Source organism: Delphinus delphis, chromosome 2 (assembly GCF_949987515.2).
Source record: "Delphinus delphis chromosome 2, mDelDel1.2, whole genome shotgun sequence".
NCBI classification, from domain to species: domain Eukaryota; kingdom Metazoa; phylum Chordata; class Mammalia; order Artiodactyla; family Delphinidae; genus Delphinus; species Delphinus delphis.
The window spans coordinates 84,158,591-84,179,110 of NC_082684.1; the positions used below are offsets into that span (position 1 = coordinate 84,158,591).

At 44.3% G+C, this 20,520-nt stretch overlaps 1 protein-coding gene across 1 annotated transcript in view; it reads left to right on the top strand.

Annotated features, from left to right (window-relative positions):
* The first annotated feature begins 9,303 nt into the window (after positions 1 to 9,303).
* The window catches only part of BUB1B (BUB1 mitotic checkpoint serine/threonine kinase B), a 57,760-nt gene continuing 46,543 nt past the window's right edge, over positions 9,304 to 20,520 (top strand). Inside the window, exons 1-4 of the mRNA XM_060003548.1 lie at positions 9,304 to 9,523; positions 12,058 to 12,204; positions 19,106 to 19,165; positions 19,526 to 19,670. Of these exons, the coding sequence (XP_059859531.1) occupies positions 9,489 to 9,523; positions 12,058 to 12,204; positions 19,106 to 19,165; positions 19,526 to 19,670 (387 nt within the window). The 5' untranslated portion in view covers positions 9,304 to 9,488. The remainder of the gene's footprint in view (positions 9,524 to 12,057; positions 12,205 to 19,105; positions 19,166 to 19,525; positions 19,671 to 20,520) is intronic.

Sequence of the window (20,520 nt, forward strand, 5' to 3'; positions counted from 1 at the left end):
ACACTCGGCGATTTTTAACTCCCATCACAGACCAAAGAACTCCCATTTCTGGAGTTGTTTCTCTGGATTGAGGTATTAGCTATGCAGATATCTCCTGTTAAAATGTGCATACAACCACATGGGGAGGTTATCATAATAAAAAAAATCCAACAGCATCACTGAGGAAAATTCTCTGGTGTTTATAAATAGCGGGCCCCAGAAACAGGTGTCTGGAGGAAGGGGGCAAAGGGGAGGTCAGTGTTGACGTGGATAGGAGAGAAAGTCTGAAGCAAGGTGAATTGTGTATTCTGGGACTAACTGAGATTCTGCAAGAAATAGAAAGGAAGCTAGGAGTCTGGATAACTGGAACACAGGGGACATAAAGACACTGGAGAATTGTGGGACACAGAAAGTTGCCAGAGAAAACACCATCAGCTGCCTATGTCTGTCTAGCAGAATAGCTGAGCATGACCAGCCAGGCTGTGGATCTCAGAGTCGGGTTGGGGCAGGGACGGATACCTTGCTCCTGGAGGGCAGATCAGGGCACCTGATGGAAGGCACCTCTGGGGAGCAGGTTGTCAGGATGTGGCCTGGAGGCATTGACCTTCCACTGTGATATCCCATGGGACAGTCCTTGCATGGCTAAAACTGAGCAGAAGAGGGAAGAGCCTGTCTCCCGCGCCTTCCAGACCCACCTCCGCTCTGCCCGTGCAGGGAAAGAGTCAGACCCAAGGCAAGTGGCATCTTCCCAGGGTGCCTACTTTTGTCTTTTTGCTTAACCTGTCACATTCTCTTCCCCTCACAGATATTTTTGCCATGAATATAATGGTATCACTTTATTATTAGTCACTGACCCTGCAAGTTCACATTTTTTTTTTAACCCCAGGTACATTGGATTAATCACAATCCTTTGTCTATAGCTCTCTTTCTTCACCGATCCAGGTGTGGCCCACCTTTGTGTTTATTTCTGTTTAATAAATTGTTTATTTCAAAATAATATAAAAAACACCCATGAACACCCAGTGCTAGAACTAAAATATGGACCACAGCCACCTCTACATATGTGCTCCTTCATCCTATCCCTCTCCTCACCACCCACTACCCTCCACAGATTTTGTGTGTGTGTGTGTGTGTGTGTTACGCGGGCCTCTCACTGCTGTGGCCCATCCCGTCGCAGAGCACAGGCTCCGGACGCGCAGGCTCAGCGGCCATGGCTCACGGGCGCAGCCGCTCCGCAGCCTGTGGGATCTTCCCGGACCAGGGCACAAACCCGTGTCCCCTGCATCGGCAGGCGGACTCTCAACCACTGTGCCACCAGGGAAGCCCCCTCCATAGATTTTTTAAAAATTTGCTCTCCAGGGCTTCTCTGGTGGCTCAGTGGTTAAGAATCTGCCTGCCAGTGCAGGGAACACGGGTTTGAGCCCTGGTCCAGGAAGATCCCACATGCCGCAGAGCAACTAAGCCCGTGTGCCACAACTACTGAGCCCGCACTGTAGAGCCCGCACCACAACTACTGAGCTCGCGAGCCACAACTACTGAAGCCCACACGCCTAGAGCCCGTGCTCCGCAACAAGAGAAGCCACTGCAGTGAGAAGCGCACGCACCGCAATGAAGAGTAGCCCCCGCTCACCACAACCAGGGAAAGCCCGCATGTAGCAATGAAGACCCAACGCAGCCCAAAATAAAAATAAATAATAAAATAAATAAATTTATTTAAAAAAATAAAAATTGGCTCTCCAAGGTTGATGAATTATTACACCTACTACCAGAGTTTACTCACCAGGACCACAACCCAGTGCTTCTGATTTCCAACTGGCTGGATGTGCTTATGCTCAGAGGGGCCCCAGACTCAGTGGATGACACGTATTCACAGCATCATGGCTGGAGTCACCAACTTACTATGAAGTCAGATCACCCACAAATATATTTCCCATTGTTTTAACATTTTATCTAAGCCTGGGTTTCTCAGCCTTGGCAATACTGACATTTTGGGCTGGATCATTCTTTGTTGTGCAGAACTGTCCTGTCCATTGTTGGATGTTCAGCAGTATACCTGGCCTCCACCCACTAGATGCCAGTAGTACCTGTGCCCCTGCTCCTCTAGTTGTGACAGTCAAAAATGTCCCCTTGGGGCTTCCCTGGTGGCGCAGTGGTTGAGAGTCCACCTGACGATGCAGGGGACACGGGTTCATGCCCCGGTCCGGGAAGATCCCACATGCCACGGAGTGGCTGGGCCCGTGAGCCATGGCCGCTGAGTGTGCGCGTCCGTAGCCTGTGCTCCACAACGGGAGAGGCCACAACAGTGAGAGGCCCGCGTACCACAAAAAAAAAAAAAGAAAATGCCCCCTCAGGGAGGAGGCAAAAATCACTCCCCATTGAAAACCACTAATCGAAGCAAACATTTGGCAATATCCAGTTCAACAAATTCTGCAGATAAAATGCCCCCCTTAAAAGAAAAGACATGCACATTTGTGCTGTAAAGCCTTGCTTTGAAAAGTGCGGTCTTGAACAAGCAGCGTGAAAAACACCTGGGAGCTCATGTGAAATACAGATTCTCAGGCCCCGACCCAGGCCTACTGAGTCAGGATCTGCATTGTAACAAGATCCGCAGGTGATTCATGTGCTATGAAGTGTGACGAGCCCTGTTGCAGGGATCACACAAACTGCACCCTGTGAATAAGGTGGGCCCCGATGCAGTGTCTCCCAACAAGGGAAGTTACTGCCTTTTGGGGGGGACAATCCATTGTTCTGTTGGGTTGTCCCCTGCTTTACAGGGTATCCCTGCCCCATCCCCATTAAATGCCCACACAGTGCTCCTTGGTCTCCAAGGCAATCAGAGCTACCCTCACCCTCCAGATGCTCTCTGAGGAGCAGAACCACCTCAGGGTACAGACCCCTGGAGGGGCGTGTTTCTTGCAGCATGGACAGTGTGCCCGACAGCGGGCTGCCTCAGTCTACAGATGGGTCCAGGAGGCAAGGAAAGATGCAGAAGTTAAAACATCGCAGTGCTCTTCACCACATCCCCGAGGGGTGGAGGGTAGCAGCTGAGGAGCGCTGGCCCTGGAGGAGCCACCCCAGCCAATGGGAACATGGCAGAGCTGGGGTGGCGGAGCAGAGGAGGGGAGCAGGGGAGACACAGAAGCCCTGTGCAAGAGACAGAGCTGCGACTGCAGCCCAACCAGTCAGACCAGCTGGGGCAGTCCCCCCTGGTCCTGGCAGCCTCAGTGGCCTAGTGGAGATAAAGCAAATAAATGACAACAGGTGGGCATCCGAAAGGCCCGTCTGAGCTGTCTGAGGTGAGGAAGGGAAGGCATCCAGGTGGGCGAGGTGCCCATTCTTTGCCCTGCCCTGTCCCCTTCTCACCTGGGATGGGGGAGAAGGATCCTCAGGCCCTTCCCAGAGCCGGGAGGAATAGGTGGCTCAGTAGCTGGGAAACCTGAGAGCTCTGTGGAAGAGATCCAGCTTCCAGACTGCAGCTGGACGCCTGCCCTAGGCTGGAGCAGAAAGGGCTGGGTTTGCCCTCCAACCTTGCCATTTGCCAGGTGCAGTGAGTGAGGGCATCCTCAGCCAGGTCCGCACACCCCTCCTAAGCTCCTCCCATTATGACTACCTGCAGGCCCCTCAGACACCTGCACACTCTCTCTTTCTCAGGGAGGCACATTAGCTGTGCTGTTCCTTCTGCCTAGAAGCCACTTCCTCTCCTTCCAGTATCTCCTACTCATTTTCCAACACTCCTCTCGGGGAGTTCTTTCTGACCTCCCCTTCTCCCAGCCCCTCAGCAGAGGAAGGAACTATATCCTCTTTTGAGTTCCCCTAACTCTAGGCACATGCTGGGTTTTAGCTCATAAGCTGCCATGCTATAGATTGTTTTTTCAACCATAGGACTTGTGCTATTTTTCATATTTACATGAAAATGTGTCCATACCTGTCAGGTACAGCACCTGACATGAAATATTTATAAAGTGTTTGTTGAGTGAATGAAGGACATCCTGGAGTACTTGGTCTACCAAGGTCATGCCACAGAAGTAGAGAATGGACTTGAGGACGTGGGGAGGGGGAAGGGTAAGCTGAGAGGAAGTGAGAGAGTGGCATGGACATATATACACCACCAAATGTAAAATAGATAGCTAGTGGGAAGCAGCCCCGTAGCACAGGGAGATCAGCTCGGTGCTTTGTGACCACCTAAAGGGGTGGGATAGGGAGGGTGAGAGGGAGACACAAGAGGGAGGAGATATGAGGATATATGTATATGTATAGCTGATTCACTCTGTTATACAGCAGAAACTAACACACCATTGTAAAGTAATTATACTCCAATAAAGATGTTAAAACAAACACACATACAAACAAAAAAAAGCTCTTCTCTTTTGTTTGCTTCTGTCAGTCAGTCAGTTAACCAGTGTTGATTGAGCACCTGCCTTGGGCCAGGTCCTGGGAATTCAATGAAGAGCCAGAACTGCCACACCCTGTCTCATGGCTCTTACACTCCGAGGGACACACGGAGGAACGCAGAACCTTTGGCTGCTCGGAGGAGCCAGCAGGTCCAATATCTGTTGGCAGTTGAGGAAGAAACTGCCACCCACGGATGGGAGGCCTGAGCCTCTCTCATACCTGACTGTGAGGCAGGGTCCTCCCCATGACAGCCACCATAGGTAATATATGCCCAGGGTCTGTCTGTTCCAGACACACGTCTTCCAATTGGCAGAAGCCGGCCTTTCAAATATCACAGGTCCCCTGGTGAAATCACAGCTGGCAAACGTCCCTGCCACTTTTCTTGGCATGCCCACTGCCTTCTCTCACTCCTTATAAAGGGGCTGGATAGAAAATCAGAAAGAGGATCAGATTGTCTTTAGCTGTCACATTTGTCTTTAGCTGTTAAGAGATGATGTTTTTCTAACTCTGCCTGTCCCTGGATTCTCTTCTCCCTCCTTCAGTTTGGGAGCCTGTGTTGCAAGAAAGACATTGCAACTTCCCAGAGGCAACATGTCCTGAAGACCTCTGTGGAGAAAGGAAGCTTGTGTGGTTGTGATCTGGCTCAAGAGCCTGGGGTTCTTATCACTGGCATGTTCAAGCCCAGGAGTGAACCTGGGATTCTGAAATGTGAAGAGTTCCTCTAACATTGCTCTAGAAGTGGCCCAAATTCAGGTTTCCCACTGGCCCTCAGTCTCAGAATTGTTTTAAGAAAGGAAGAATGTTGACCAGTCCTGAGAGGACCCACACCTCCAAGCAAGGACCAAAAAAGGACAGCTTTCAGGGGAAAAGGTGGAGGTGGCAGCAGAGGCCAGATCGCTTGTCACCTCACTTAATTCTCTGAATCACCTCACATCTAGCCATGGCCACTTCTCACTGTACAGTCCAAACATTTCCATGCTTGGCTCCCAAACTAAGTTGTTTCCACTCATCTCATCCTGTCTCAGCCTGGGGGCCTCTGACCTCTGACCATTTCTTGGAAAAGCAGCGCATAGCCCAGATCCGCAGAATGTCTCCCACAGCTGGGCCCCTCAGAATGTCAGAAGCAAACTTTCCACAGTCTGCACCAGGTCCCAGGAGGCAACATCTGAGAGAGGGAGCGAGGAAGCTTGCCAGGTGTACAAGCCATGGGAGGTGGGGTACCCACGCCTACACACTCCATCCTCCTGTCAGTTTCCCATATTGGTTGGCTCTGCCAAGTGCCATCCCAGGTGTTGTCCCCCTGTCATGGTATCAATACCTCCTCGAATAAGGACAGACCAGTACATAACTCATTCCTCAAGCCTCAATGTTATGCAGCCACGTGAACATGAGTAATGAAAATTCCACTGGCTCTTCCATAGGATCTCCAGGCCCAGGGTCATGGCTAGCACACACAGTGCTTTGTGTGAATTAGGAAAAGGAGGCCCCTCTGGGCAGATGAATTTTTTAAGGTGCCTACTCTGAGCGAATGAAGCAGGAAAAAGTGTCTCCATTCATGCCTCTGGCCAGGCACTCTTGGGTGTGGCATAAATTGAACAACTATACATGCAGCCCTGAATCAGCCTCCCTTTCAAAGCCTCCCCCAGGTCATCTGGGTGTTTTCCAGAGCTCTGGCTCTCACAAACCAGTCCATTCCCCACTGCAACCACCCAGTATCTGCCATGCTCTTCCTTTCCTGCTCTAGCTTCCTGGCTGATGGCCTCTACCTCTGAGGCCACTGGAGGGTCTGTCCCCTCTGCTGCATCCTGCTGTGAGGGTGCTGATGACCGGGTCCAGGAGTGGCCTCCCAGTGTTCTCAGAACGGCCAGAACTTGAGATGCTGGAGCTGGGCTGTACCCTTGGCACCTGGGCATGAAGACAGTGCTGGTGGAGCCCAGCATCACACAGTACCAACTTCTACAGCCTTTGCCTACCAGCCCTCTCTCTACGAGGCCAGGGGTCCTTGGGGCCAGGCCAAGGAAGGGTCGCTGCTCAAGACAGATAGCAAGTGGCCCTCCCCATTCCAGTTCTCCCCAAGTCCACGGTTCCACTGTTCTTATTCCTCAAAAGCACACAAAATTGCCTGCCAGGGGCCCCACCCACTGTTTTCTGGAAATATCTAACATGTTAGGGTAAGTGGAGGCTCCCACTCCGTATGATGCTGGTTTCCTCCCCCAGAATTTGGCACCCAGAAGCTGACGTTTATTAAACTTGGGTTGAATGAATTAAACATAAATTAAGGTTGAATCCCTTAATTTAGAGCTTAGGTTTGTGGCGCCCAGAGTACTGGGTTGGAAGTAAGAAGCTGGCAGTATTCAGATCCTACCCTGTTCTTCCTTAATAGCTGACTCTCATCGACACTTTACTTCCTTGAGGTTGAATCAGCTCATGTGCAAATTGAGCACAAGGATGAATATTTGGGAACCTTCTAGATTCTCCAAGACCTTCCTGGAGCACAAAACTCTGGTCAGGCTAATTCCAGGGCAAAAGAGCCTAATTTTGTACTTCTTATTAGCAACATAGCTTATTTAGCTCTACATCTTAACTTGCATCTTAACAGCCCTGCCATATGACTGCTTCTGTTCTCAGCTTGTGGTCCATTCTGACCTTTTGGTCCTTTTCTGCCAGATGCAGAAAAGTTGATAACTGATATCTTCTTGTTCAGTATGTATATTTTTTACATATATCAGTGTGGAAATTCTGGGTCAGGCAATTTCCAATGATTTGAGAAGACCCATGAAAAGTAGGGTGGTTCTGCAGAAAAGCAAAAACAGAGTTCAGAAAGAAGTTTCCATGGAACTGGAGAGAGACCCAGCTCCTAGGAGATTCCCTAATACCCTGTAATAACAGCTACTGTGAGATGCAACTAGGCAGCAGCCAGTAGCCTCCAGCCTTGGGGCTAATGCATCTTTTCACCCTTCACCTCCCTTCCTCTTGGCAACACAAGATGGTTTGGATTATTATGCCTCCTTCTCATTGGTTCTTCTACCTCATCACTGGTAAATAAAAGACGCAGCTGCTGCTCTGATTGGCTGATCTGTTGCTGGGGTAAAGGCCAGCTTGGTGATGCTGCTTTGCCAGATGTGGTCTCCTTCAGGCCCTGAACACACACACCCTCATTCGGTCTCTCTTGACCTTCCTCCCACCCCCAGATAGTCCCTCTCTCTTCCTGTGGTTGCACAGTAAACAAGCAGTTCGTCCAAGGGTTCCCTGGAGACCCAGAGGTTTTCATCTTTGTAGCGTTTAGCCTGCTAAAGTAGGACTTTGCATAACCCATGAAGGCAAAGTTGGGGAAAATCAGCCTTTGACAATCAAGAACACACACATCTCCACAAGACCAAGCAAGAGATCATAGATTTTGACACCTAAATCCCTCTAACAGCCACTGATGCCCATAGGTATGGCTTTGCATATAAATGGGTGAAAATGAGAGTCCCCAACAGCTACCAGTTCCCACTGTACCTGAAATTCCACCATTAAGATTTATTCCGTTATGAATTTTCTTCTCCTGGGACCTACTGTTAAAACACAAAGAGCTCCAAATCTGTTCTGAAAGATGTGTGAAAAGGTTTATGGTCAAATAAGTTTAGAGATGCCAACATATTTTAGCACTCCCTGTGGCAGGCAGAAAAATGGCCCCCAAAGACGTGCATTCCTAATCCACGGAACCTGTGAATATGTCAACTTACATGACGAAAGAAACTTAGCAGGTGTGATTAAGGTTCAGGACCCTGAGACAGTTTATATGGATGGGCCCAATATAATTACATGAGTCCTTCAAAGCAGAGAGATTTTCCTGACTGTGGTCAGGGAAAGAGATGTGATGACAGTCACTGGGTCAGAGAGATGCTATGCTGTTGGCTTTGAAGATGCAGGATGGGGGCCACAAGCTAAGGAATACCCATGAATGTTTCTAAAAACTGGAAAAAAAAGAAACAAATTCTCCTGAAGGGCTTCCAGAAACAAAGCCCTGCCAACACCTTGTTTAGTGTGAAACTCGAGTCTAATTTCTGACTTACCAAATTGCGAAGTAATAAATTTGTGATGTTTTAAGCTGCTAAGTTTATGGTAGTTTGTTAGAGCAGCATTAGAAGATGGAGTACACCCCCTCCCTCAGAGATTCATAGTGTGCTTTAGCTATTAAGGGTCTAGAGAGCCTTTCAGGACTCCAGTGTAGCTGGGCTTGTTCAGCTTCCCAGCTACATCTGAGGCTACCATAGTTTCTTCCTTAGGAAATCAGAACAGTGGAGGTTGGTCTGCTGAAGGGGAAAAGAGGTAAAACCTAGGGAGCTGTGGAATAGCTGCATTTTCTGTCTGGGACTGTGCAGCAGAGAAAGCAACGCAATATCACCGCATTATAGACGAGGAAAATCAAAGGTCAGAGAGATTATGTGGCTTGCCTAAGGTTGCACATTTGGTACGATTCTTACAGAACTAGAATCCGGCTTTTCTCAGTTCAAGCGTGGGGCAGGAAACAGCTGGGTCAGAGCCGCCCTAAGAGCTCAGAACATGTGTGAGACTTGGGGCAGAGGGGTGGTCATAGCCTGGCCAGCCACCCCAGAAAAAAGGCAGGCCAAGCGCAAGCACTCAAAGATATCTCACTATGCTCATGACATCAGAGAATCCTGGTGCTTAAAATGTCCCTCGCTAGGCTCAAAGATTAGCTCTAGAGCCTGGACGCAGAGAGCACCTAGAGAGAATTTACACCGCCTAACTCTGCAGCACCTGGACAGCCACAGTCCCCCGGAAACTACCACTCCCACTATGCACGGCGACAGCGTGGACTAAACCTGGGATAAACTACAACTCCCAGAATTCCTTGGGTGGGAGGCGCGAGCGCGGAGGAGCGGAGGGGCGTAGCACGTTGTCGGCGCGGGACCGTTAAATTTGAAACTTGGCGGCTGGACCTGAGGGCTTGAGGTGGCTGGTTCGCGAGGGAGTCAGGTGCGTCGTTTTTTCGGGAGCGCCCTCCGGTCGCTTCAGTACGTCGAAGGGCAGGTTGCAGAAGGACGCCCAGGCGGTCTGCGGCCCTGAAGAAAGGCCCTCGGCAGGACGAGGCCCTGAGCCGGGAATGCAGGATGGCGGCGATGCAGAAGGAAAGGGGTGCGCCGAGGTAGGTACCGGAGAAGGGCGGCCGGGAGCTGGGCCTGCGAGCTCCGAGGGTGCCTGGCAGGTGACAGAGGCTTCACTCAGAGCAGCCCAGGAGAGCACCGGCACGGTCAGGAGAAGAGCAGGCTCGGCCGGATCCTCCTCCCTGCTGGAGTCGGACGCAAGCGGTGGAGGTGAAAGCGCAGAGCAGGGTTAGCACCGACCTCAGTGGGGTGAGGGCGCGTGAGAATCATGCTGCATCCAGCTTCAAAGCCAAGGAGGCTGTGGGACGCCAGGGGTCCAAAGAGCTTGGAATTTGTCGTGTGTTCTGTGTTGGTATCTCAGCCCAGACGTTTGCTAGCTCTTTGACCTTGGACACGTCTTAATATGGAAAACGCTGCTGTTAACGCTACCACGCCGGGTTCTGGGAGAATTCAGAGTAGCTGTAAAGTAACTGCCTCCAAGTAAGTGCTCAGCACATGGTAGGTGCTAGCATTAAGCTAGTAGCACAGTTAGAAATCTAAAAAGCCCTTGTCTGCATGCTGGCTGCTCTTCCTTATTTATACATATATAAGCTCTTACTCCTACCCTCCTGAAGCTTAAGTTCTGGGGTGGGATGAGGGTAGGGGCAACAGACAATAAACAAGATAAATAAGCTAAAAGTTAGATGGTGGTCGGTACTAAAAAAATAAATAAATAAAACATTTGGGGGGGTGCAATTTTCGATAGTTTTGAACAGAGGGCCTCACTGAGAAGGTGTCATTTGGGTCAAGACTTGAAGGAAACTCAAGAGCTAGTTCTGCATAGATCTGGGGGCGGGGGCGGGGAAGTACAAAGGCTGGTGGGTGAGAGTTGCGGGAGGGAGGCGCACTGGGCCAGTATCTGGAGCAGAATGAACCAGAGTAAAAGGAAGCGAAGTAAAAAAGGTGAGGATGCAGGCATTGTAAGGACTTGGCTTTTACTCTGTAGTTGAAAGTTATTGGAAGGTTTTGAGCAGAGGAGAGACATGATCTGACATGTGTTTAAATGGGATCACTTTGGCTGCAGTATTGGAAAGACTAAAGGTAGAAAAGGGTGGAAGCAGGGAGACCGGTTTAGAGGTTATTGAAATATTCCAGGCAAGAGAAGATGGTGGCCTGAGCCAGGCTGGAGACAGTGGAGATGGTGAGAAGAGGTTAATTTCTGGATATGTTTTGAAGGTAGAACCTACAGGACTCGCTGAGTGACTGGCGGGGTGGGTGGTGGGTGAGTGGAGTGTCAAGGTTAGCATTAAGAATTTTGACTTGAGCAACTGGAAAAATGAAATTGCCGTTTATTTGAGATGAGGGAAGGACCAGGTCTTTGAGGAGGCAAGAGGAGGAGGAGGAGGGATGGAGGAAGCAATCCAGCTCAGTTTTGGATACTATTTAATAGAGATAATGGGCTTCCCTGGTGGTGCAGTGGTTGAGAGTCTGCCTGCCGATGCAGGGGACACGGGTTCGTGCCCCGGTCCGGGAAGATCCCACATGCTGCGGAGTGGCTGGGCCCGTGAGCCGTGGCCGCTGAGCCTGCACATCCGGAGCCTGTGCTCCGCAACGGGAGAAGCCACAGCAGTGAGAGGCCCGCATACCACAAAAAAAAAAAAAAAATAGAAATAGTTTAATTGCTATTTTAAAAGCAGGAGAAGAAATTTAGATGAACTTAGGAAATATTTATTCAGTGCTAACTAGTGTTAGATCCTATATTAGAGCATGAGAAAATAAAAATAAATGACATGGCCCTTACATTTACAGGATTCACACAAAATAGTTAAAAAGATATGAGTAGTTACAACCTAAATTATTATTAATCACTTACAGTTTACTTTCTTGAAGGAAGTTTTCAGCTCTCATCTAGACTGAGGTCTCACATAACTTTCACTTTGTTTTGAAGAATAGTGCCTATCTGTTTTAAACCCAGAAATAGTGTCTCTCAGCCAGAAGTAAGCTTCTCTTTGACCATTGCAGAGCTCTGAAGTTCAGAGTACATACCCTTTGTAGTGATTACCTCCAAAAACCTTTTGGGGATTCCCCCCATAGAATTGGTAGAATTGGGGTAGCCATTTGTGACCAGTAAACTGTATTTTTGTCTGCTTCTGCTCTTGGCTACCCGTATACATAAACTTCAGTTTTAAGTCATCAGTTGAAACATGGGGTGTTAGTCTGATAAACACGTTGCTAATTTTAAATTAAACTAGATGATGCATTCAGTTGTAGGCATCGAACTGCTTTTTGTCTACTTTGCCAAATTTATAATACTTTTTTCCCTTTTTTTCTTCCTGCCATAAACTTTCTTCTTATAATATTGTTCACAATACCCTAGCCATGTTCTCTCTTCCATTAGGCAATAGTACAGCCGTAAACTTGGAAACCAGGTCACAGAAAGGCTCAAAAGCTTAGGAGTATAATAACACTACTAATGTGCCAACCCACTATATTCAACCCACAGATCATGATCACTTTTCTGAAAACATTTACAATAATCTAGTGTTATAATAACTCAGTGTTGGTATGAGATTTACTTTTGTTTCCCTCTTCGCAGTGAAGTCATGTCCTTGGAGGGAGATGAATGGGAGCTGAGTAAAGAAAATGTCCAACCTTTAAGGCAGGGGCGGATCATGTCCACACTTCAGGGAGCACTGGCACAGCAAGAATCTGCCTGTAACACTACTCTTCAGCAACAGAAACGGTATGTAGAATGGTTGGGGCTCAACCTGTCATCATTTATCCCCAGTTTGGTAGGTAATGTGGGTGTGGACCCGTGCAGTATGGCATGAGGAGTACTAAACTACTCTTCAAAAGCTGGTAGGATGAGACTCTGTTCCTCTCCTGCTTTCTCATCACACAACAGCTATCTAAAGATCTCCTCAAGTGCACTTAAGAACAAGAGCTATGGGATTTCATTTCATTGTGGAGCAGCCAAACTCTTGTATCAATAGAAATATTTCTCAAACAGGGGGAACTGATAAGTAAAGCAAGTATCATTTTACAGTATTTCACAAAAGTATTATGTCATTCTGGATCCCTAAACAGAATGAACTCTGAGAGTAATCAGTTAATGAAATTGCTTCTTTGGATTCTGAATACTGAGAGAGAGTGAATCTGCTATCTTTTATGTGTACTCAATTATTAACTTTCTAGGAAAGTATTTTCGAGAATGTGCCAGAAAGAAATAGTGGTCTCCAAAGAAAATGTAAACCTCAGAGAAACTGAATTTAACAAACTCAGGAAAATGAAAAGCTAAAAAATACCACTACATTATTCAAATGGACCTATGGAACTTGCTCTCCTCTGACAAATGTTTTGATAAATATACTTTTTTCAAAAAAGTAAAGTATCAGTTTCTACCTTCAGTCTCGTGACAAAATTCTGATATTATAAGCAAATTATCATTTTTTATACATACTTTATTTATTTTATTAATTTTTTGGACGTGCCACATGGCATGCAGTATGTTAGTTCCCCGACCAGGGATCCACCCCACAACCCCTGCAGTATAAGCGCGGAGTCTTAACCACAGGATGGCCAGGGAAGTCCCCAAATTATCATAACTTTGATAGAATGTGATGAATATCCTTGTTCATCTCTTTGGATCTTTAAAAGCATTGAATTTTATGGCTTTGTTTCGCAGATGGTGTTCTATTCTTAAAGCTTCTTGGTTCTGTGACGTTGTGCTAGTTTTTCCACGTCACTAACTCTTCCTTTTTTCTTGTTGGCTTCCTACTGCATTTTATCTAAGTCTCTGTTCTTTGTCCTCCGTTCTCATTCCATATTCAAATTTTCCAGGATTGTTTAACTACTATTTACATCTCTTACTTGCCTTCTATCGATAAATGTCTTTTTATCTACCTATAACATATAATTAGATAAATGTTTCACTAATATATTAAATACTGAATCTTTTCTCTCATAAATGACCTATCTTTTTCTACTCCATTTTGATTAATGGTACCAAAACTCATCTGAATGATCTTACATCACTGCCCTCTCACTCTAATTTTATTTAGTCAATTACTAAGGATTTGTGGTTTTAAATTTTTATTTATTTATTTATTTTTTGCGGTACGCGGGCCTCTCACTGTTGTGGCCTCTCCCGTTGTGGAGCACAGGCTCCGGACGCACAGGCTCAGCGGCTATGGCTCACGCTGCGCAGCTGCTCCGCGGCATGTGAGATCTTCCTGGACCAGGGCACGAACCCGTGTCCCCTGCATCGGCAGGCGGACTCCCAACCACTGCGCCACCAGGGAAGCCCATGTGATTTTTATTTTTAAAGTATAATTTACATGCAGTGAAATGCTCAGATTTTTAGTTAGTTTTAAGACATTTCAAGACACAGAACATTTTTATTACCTCAGAAAGTTCTCTCATGCCCCTTCCCAATCAATCTTCCTCTCCCTCATGAAGCAACCAGTGATTAGATTTCTATCACCATAGGTTATTTTGTTTATTCTAGAATTTTATATAAATGGAATCCTACAGTTCTTTCAGTATGTTTTTTAGCCTTTTTCATGTTGCATGTCTCAGTAGATTTTTCCTTTTTATTACTGAGTAGTATTCCATTTGTTTATCCATTCAGTTGATGGACAAGTAGATTCTTTCCAATTATGTGCTTTATGAATAAAGCTGCTATGGGCATTCTTGCATAAGGCTTTCTGTGGACATAGATTTTCATTTCTCTCAGAATAGAATTGCTAGGTCATAGAATAAATGTATGTTTAATTTTTTAAGACACTGCTGGTTTTCCAAGGAGGTTGTAACATTTTACACTCCTATCAGCCATGTATGAGAATTTATTTGCTCCAAATCCACTCCCATATTTGATGGGGTAATTTATTTTCATTTTAACCATTCTGGTGGGTGTATAATAGTATCTCATTATGGTTTTGCTTCCTATCTCCCAGGTGACTAATGATGGTGAGCACTTTTTCACTTGCTTGTTGGCCTTTTATATATCTTCTTTTGTGGTGCATTTGTTTAGATATTTGGCCTAGTTTTAAAATTGGATTGCAGGAGTTCTTTATATAGTCTGTATACAAATCCCTTATCTAATATATGTGTTACAAATATTTTCTCCCAGTCCATGGCTATCTTATTTTCTTGGTGGTATTTTTTGACAAGCAAAAGTTTTTTGTTTTTGTTTTATTTTTGAATTTTATTTATACAGCAGGTTCTTATTAGTTATCCATTTCATACATATTAGTGTATATATGTCCATCCCAATCTCATCCCACCATCCCCACCACCACTTTCCCCTTTGGTGTCCATACGTTTGTTCTCTACACCTGTGTCTCTATTTCTGCCTTGCAAACCGATTCATCTGTACCATTTTACTAGGTTCCACATATATGTGTTAATATACGATATTTGTTTTTCTCTTTCTGACTTACTTCACTCTGTATGACAGTGTCTAGATCCATCCACGCCTCTACAAATGACCCAATTTTGTTCCTTTTTATGGCTGAGTAATATTCCATTGTATATATGTACCACATCTTCTTTATCCATTCGTCTGTTGATGGGCATTTAGGTTGCTATCATGACCTGACTATTGTAAATAGTGCTGCAATGAACATTGGGGTGCATGTGTCTTTTTGAATTATGGTTTTCTCTGAGTATATGCCCAGTAGTGGGATTGCTGGGTCATATGGTAGTTCTATTTTTAGTTTTTTAAGGAACCTTCATACTGTTCTCCATAGTGGCTGGATCAATTTACATTCCTACCAACAGTGCAGGAGGGTTCCCTTTTCTCCACACCCTCTCTAGCATTTACTGTTTGTAGATTTTCTGATGATGCCCATTCTGACTGGTGTGAGGTGATACCTCATTGTAGTTTTGATCTGCATTTCTCTAATAATTAGTGATGTTGAGCAGCTTTTCATGTGCTTCTTGGCCATCTGTATATCTTCTTTGGAGAAATGTCTATTTAGGTCTTCTGCCCATTTTTGGATTGGGTTGTTTGTTTTTTTAATATTGAGCGGCATGAGCTGTTTATATATTTTGGGGATTAATCCTTTGTCCGTTGATTCGTTTGCAAATATTTTTTCCCATTCTGAGGGTTGTCTTTTCATCTTGTTTGTAGTTTCCTTTGCTTTGCAAAAGCTTTTAAGTTTCATTAGGTCCCCTTTGTTTATTTTTGTTTTTATTTCCATTACTCTAGGAGGTGGATCAAAAAAGATCTTGCTGTGATTTATGTCAAAAGAGTGTTCTTCCTATGTTTTCCTCTAAGAGTTTTATAGTGTCCAGTCTTACATTTAGGTCTCTAATCCATTTTGAGTTTATTTTTGTGTATGGTGTTAGGGAGTATTCTAATTTCATTCTTTTACCTGTAGCTGTCCACTTTTCCCAGCACCACTTATTGAAGAGACTGTCTTTTCCCCATTGTATATTCTTTTCCCCATTGTGCTTCCTTTGTCATAGATTAGTTGACCATAGGTGCGTGGGTTTATCTCTGGGCTTTCTATCCTGTTCCATTGATCTATATTTCTGTTTTTGTGTCAGTAACATATGACAAGCAGAAGTTTTTAATTTTTTTTTTTTTTGGGCTGCATTTGGTCTTTGTTGCTGCACGCAGACTTTCTCTAGTTGCGGAGAGCAGGGACTACTCTTCGTTGAGATGCGTGGGCTTCTCATTGCAGTGGCCTCTCTTGTTGCGGAGCACGGGCTCTAGGCGCGCGGGCTCAGTAGTTGTGGCTTGCGAGCTCTAGAGCACAGGCTCAGTAGTTGTGGCGCAGGGGCTTTGTTGCTCCGCAGCAAGTGGAATCTTCCCAGAGCAGAGCTCGTACTCGTGTCCCCTGCATTGGCAGGTGGATTCTTAACCACTGTGCCACCAGGGAAGTCCAGAAGTTTTTAATTTTGATGAAGTTTAATTAATTAGTTCTTTCTTTTAGTGCGTTTTGTATCTTCTCTAGGAAATCTTTTCCTGCCCCAAAGGTGCAAAGATATTCTCCTGTGATTTCTTCTAACTTTATTGTTTTAGCTTTTATGTTTAAATTTATCCTTGAGTATGGTGTGAGGTTGGAGTAAAAGGTCTTCTGCATCCACCCCCACCCCCACCCCCACGTGAATATCTAGTTGTTCTGCCTCCATTTGTTGAAGAGATTATTTTTTTCTTTCCCCATTGAATTGCTTCGGGGCTCTTGTCAAAAAGCGTTTGACTGTATATGTGTGGATCATTTCTGAGCTCTCTATTCTGTTCCGTTGATCTAATTGTCTTTCTTTTCACCAATTATATATTGTCTTGATTAGCTTTATATAGTAAAGACTAGAATCAGGTAGCGTGAGTTCTCCAACTCTTGTTGTTCTTTTTCAAAATTGTTTTGGCTATTCTTGGTCCTTTGCCTTCCGAAATTTTAAAATCATCTTGTCAGTTTCTAGAAAAGAGACTGCTGGGATTTGGGTTAGATTGCATTGAATCCATAGATAAATTTGGAAGATTGCTGATTTTTTTTTTTTTTTTTTTGGTGGTACGCGGGCCTCTCACTGCTGTGGCGTCTCCTGCTGTGGAGCACAGGCTCCGGACCCGCAGGCTCAGCGGCCATGGCTCACGGGCCCAGCCGCTCCGCGGCATGTGGGATCTTCCCGGACTGGTGCACGAACCCGCGTCCCCTGCATTGGCAGGCGGACTCTCAACCTCTGCGCCACCAGGGAAGCCCAAGATTGCTGATTTTTATCAGTAGTGTACATAATTGTGTCACCTTAGCTACATAATTGTGTACACTTTTCTAATTTTTCCTTTTCTGATAGTGTTGTTACCACCCAGGGTTCTTGGACTCTTTAATCAATAGAAATTGATAAGGGGCCAGACCAGAAATTCAGGCAAGGCTTTATTGGGACTCGTGCTGCAGGGAGCAAATAACAGGTTCCCCTGAGCTGGGGCGAGCTGGTTTCTTAAATGGGGTGAGGATAGGAGTGGGTCCAAGGGTTGGGCCAGAGGGGTGACTTGGGTGATCTGCCCACCCCCTTGGTGGTGCTGTGTGCAGGGATCATTAGCAGTACTCTGCTTTTGTTCCTGAAACCTCAGAAGTGGTGGGTTTTGGGTCTTTTTGGATCTTATTGTTCATAATTTGCCCCAACTGCAAATGTACACAGTTATTTTTAGTCCCTTATAGTTTCTTTGTATTCTGTTGCACAAGGAGACTTTTGTCCAGGTGCCAGCACTGCGGCAAAGGGTCCCAGGTCCCAGCCTGTCTCAGTGTTACCTGATTAGTCTTTTTGAAATCTTTACTTACCATATTCAAGATACTCTCCAATTGAAGAACCACTAGTGGCTTGAACAGGTAGAATCCAAACTCTTTAAATTTACATTTAAAGCATTCCCTTCTTACCTCTCCAGATACCTCCATTTATTCCCAATACTGACTTTATGTTATAGCTTAATTCCCTCTGGGTTAACTGTCCCCTTTTGACAATTTTATTCAATACTGATTTCCCTCTCTCTTGGAAAATTCCCTTTTTCTTTCAAATCTTGTGGTTCCTTCAGAGTCCCACCTTCTAAGATTGCTTCTATGATACCTCCTTTTGACTTCATAAAGCCTTTACTATCCATTCTTGGCAATTGTAATATACTGCTCTGTATTATTAATTTTTCATTTATGTATTGTCTTTCTTATTAGGGCATAAATTCCTTTGTGTCAGGGACTATTCTTTATGTCAAACATAACCCGTTATACAGTTTTTTTTTTCTTTTTTTTTTTTTTTTGCCCCGGACGTGCAGGCTCAGCGGCCATGGCTTGCGGGCCCAACCGCTCCGCAGCATGTGGGATCCTCCCGGATCGGGGCACGAACCCGAGTCCCCTGCATCGGCAGGCAGACCCTCAACCACTGTGCCACCAGGGAAGCCCCTTATACAGTTTTTATTGATTAAGCATTTATCTAAATTGTGGTTTATTACCCAATACTTCCCCTCTATTCTAACTGGTCAGTCTTAACTTAGTCTTAGCCCTCTGCTTTCCCAGCTCTTTACAAAGTCATATTTCACACTTTCTCTGAAGCATTCCTCCAATTTATATGTGGTTTAATTCTTCTCTGACTAATGTTACCCATGGAATTTTTCTTTAAGATTCTTATTTCTATATATATCTGTATGTGTGTGTGTTTAGTTTTTTTTCAGTGCTATCAGATACATATAAAATAATAGCTGTCATTTATTGAGTACTTACTATGTCTAAACACTACACTTAAGACTAGTCAACCTAATAAGATAGATAGTATTATTATCCCCATTTTATAGATGAGGAAACTGAAAACAGTTTAAATAGCTTTTCTAATGTTACTCAGCTAGTGATTACTGGAGCTGCATTGGAACCTAGGGAGTCTTGTTCCAGAGATTTAAACTGCTATGTAATACTTCTTTTCTATATGTTGTCTTGGAATTTCTCTAATTTCTGTATATTTTATTTCTTCTGTTATATTATCAGGCAGAATCCTGATTGTTTCTATTCTTTTTCTTTCTGTTTAATAAGCCCTCAAACTCCAGTGCAGTTATATAGGTTGATATTAAACACTTAATAATGAATAAAAATGAAGGTGATACTTGTTCATTTGGCTTTTATCACTATTGCTTATGCTCACATTTTCTGTTTAAATTTCAGGGAATTTGAATCTGAAATTCGATTTTATGCTGGAAATGACCCTCTGGATGTTTGGGATAGGTGAGTCTTTTTATTTAACAAGGACCATAGAAACTTAACAGGTGAGTCCTTATGGCCATGCATCTCAAACTGGATGTTTTGCAGACACAGATAAGCAAAATAATCATAGTGTATCTTCCTGAGGTGTGACTGTGAGCTATACCTGTCTATCACCATCCCCATTATTTCCCACAGGTATATGTTAGCAATATTTGGAAAAGTTTGAGGTATACAGGCTTAGGGCATGTCATTGAGGACCTCTAAATATACTGGTAAATATATCAGTATATTAGATATTTCTGCTTTAAAAAGTCCAGAATGGGTCTTGGAGCAAGATAATGTTAAACTTGAAAAATATTCTTTTCCTCTCTTCTCATTCAGGTATATTAACTGGACAGAGCAGAACTATCCTCAGGGCGGGAAGGAGAGTAATATGTCAACATTATTAGAAAGAGCTGTAGAAGCACTACAAGGAGAAAAACGATATTATAATGATCCTCGATTTCTTAGTCTCTGGCTTAAGCTGGTAAGTCTTTCTCAAGTGCCATCTGAGTTTAAAATATTAAACCAAGAGATTTTCTCTAGAGGTATCTTGTACACCAAAAAACTGAGCTGTTCAGTAGATACTAAACATTTAATAAATATTCAATATTTGTTAAATTGTTTCTACTTTAGAGGTGGATTTTACTATAAGGTTTTTTTATCCCTTTAAAAGTGATCATAAGGCCTGTCTTATTTCTCTGTAGGAGTGGGTTATTTATTGATTTTAAACATCATTGGGCCATGCAACTGTACTGGGGGAGGATGTGTAGGAGCCAACACATGGCAGTAGTACAATTGTTTGGGGAAAAGCTTTTGTAGGTGATTCCGGTATCCCTTTCTCCCAGCTTTTGAATCTTCACCATAAAAAAAAAGTGATGTTTATTTTTCATCTGTCTTTGGGTTTCTTTCACCTAGTATGTTGCTACAATTAAAAATATTGACCTGACCACTTTGTACTATCTTACTTGACATGTAGTTCTTTTAAGAACACTCTTGAGGATTTTTTTATGAAAATGTCTGTAAAAATTATGGCCAGGGTTTCTTAGACATTAATTTCATTGCTTTTATCCTAAAAGAGATTAGAAAAAAAGCAAGTGATAAATATTTAGAATAGAATTTTAGATGATAGAATTAGATATTGGATATCTAATAATTTTTACTAAAAATTTTAAGTAAAATATATTTAAAAATTAAAAATACATTTTTAAAAATTTATTAAAAATAAGTAATTAGATAATTCTAAATAACAGAATATTTACAACCATTGTAATATGATAAAATACTAACACTGGAAATTAATAAGATTTCTGGCTAAAATATATCTCTTGGGGAGG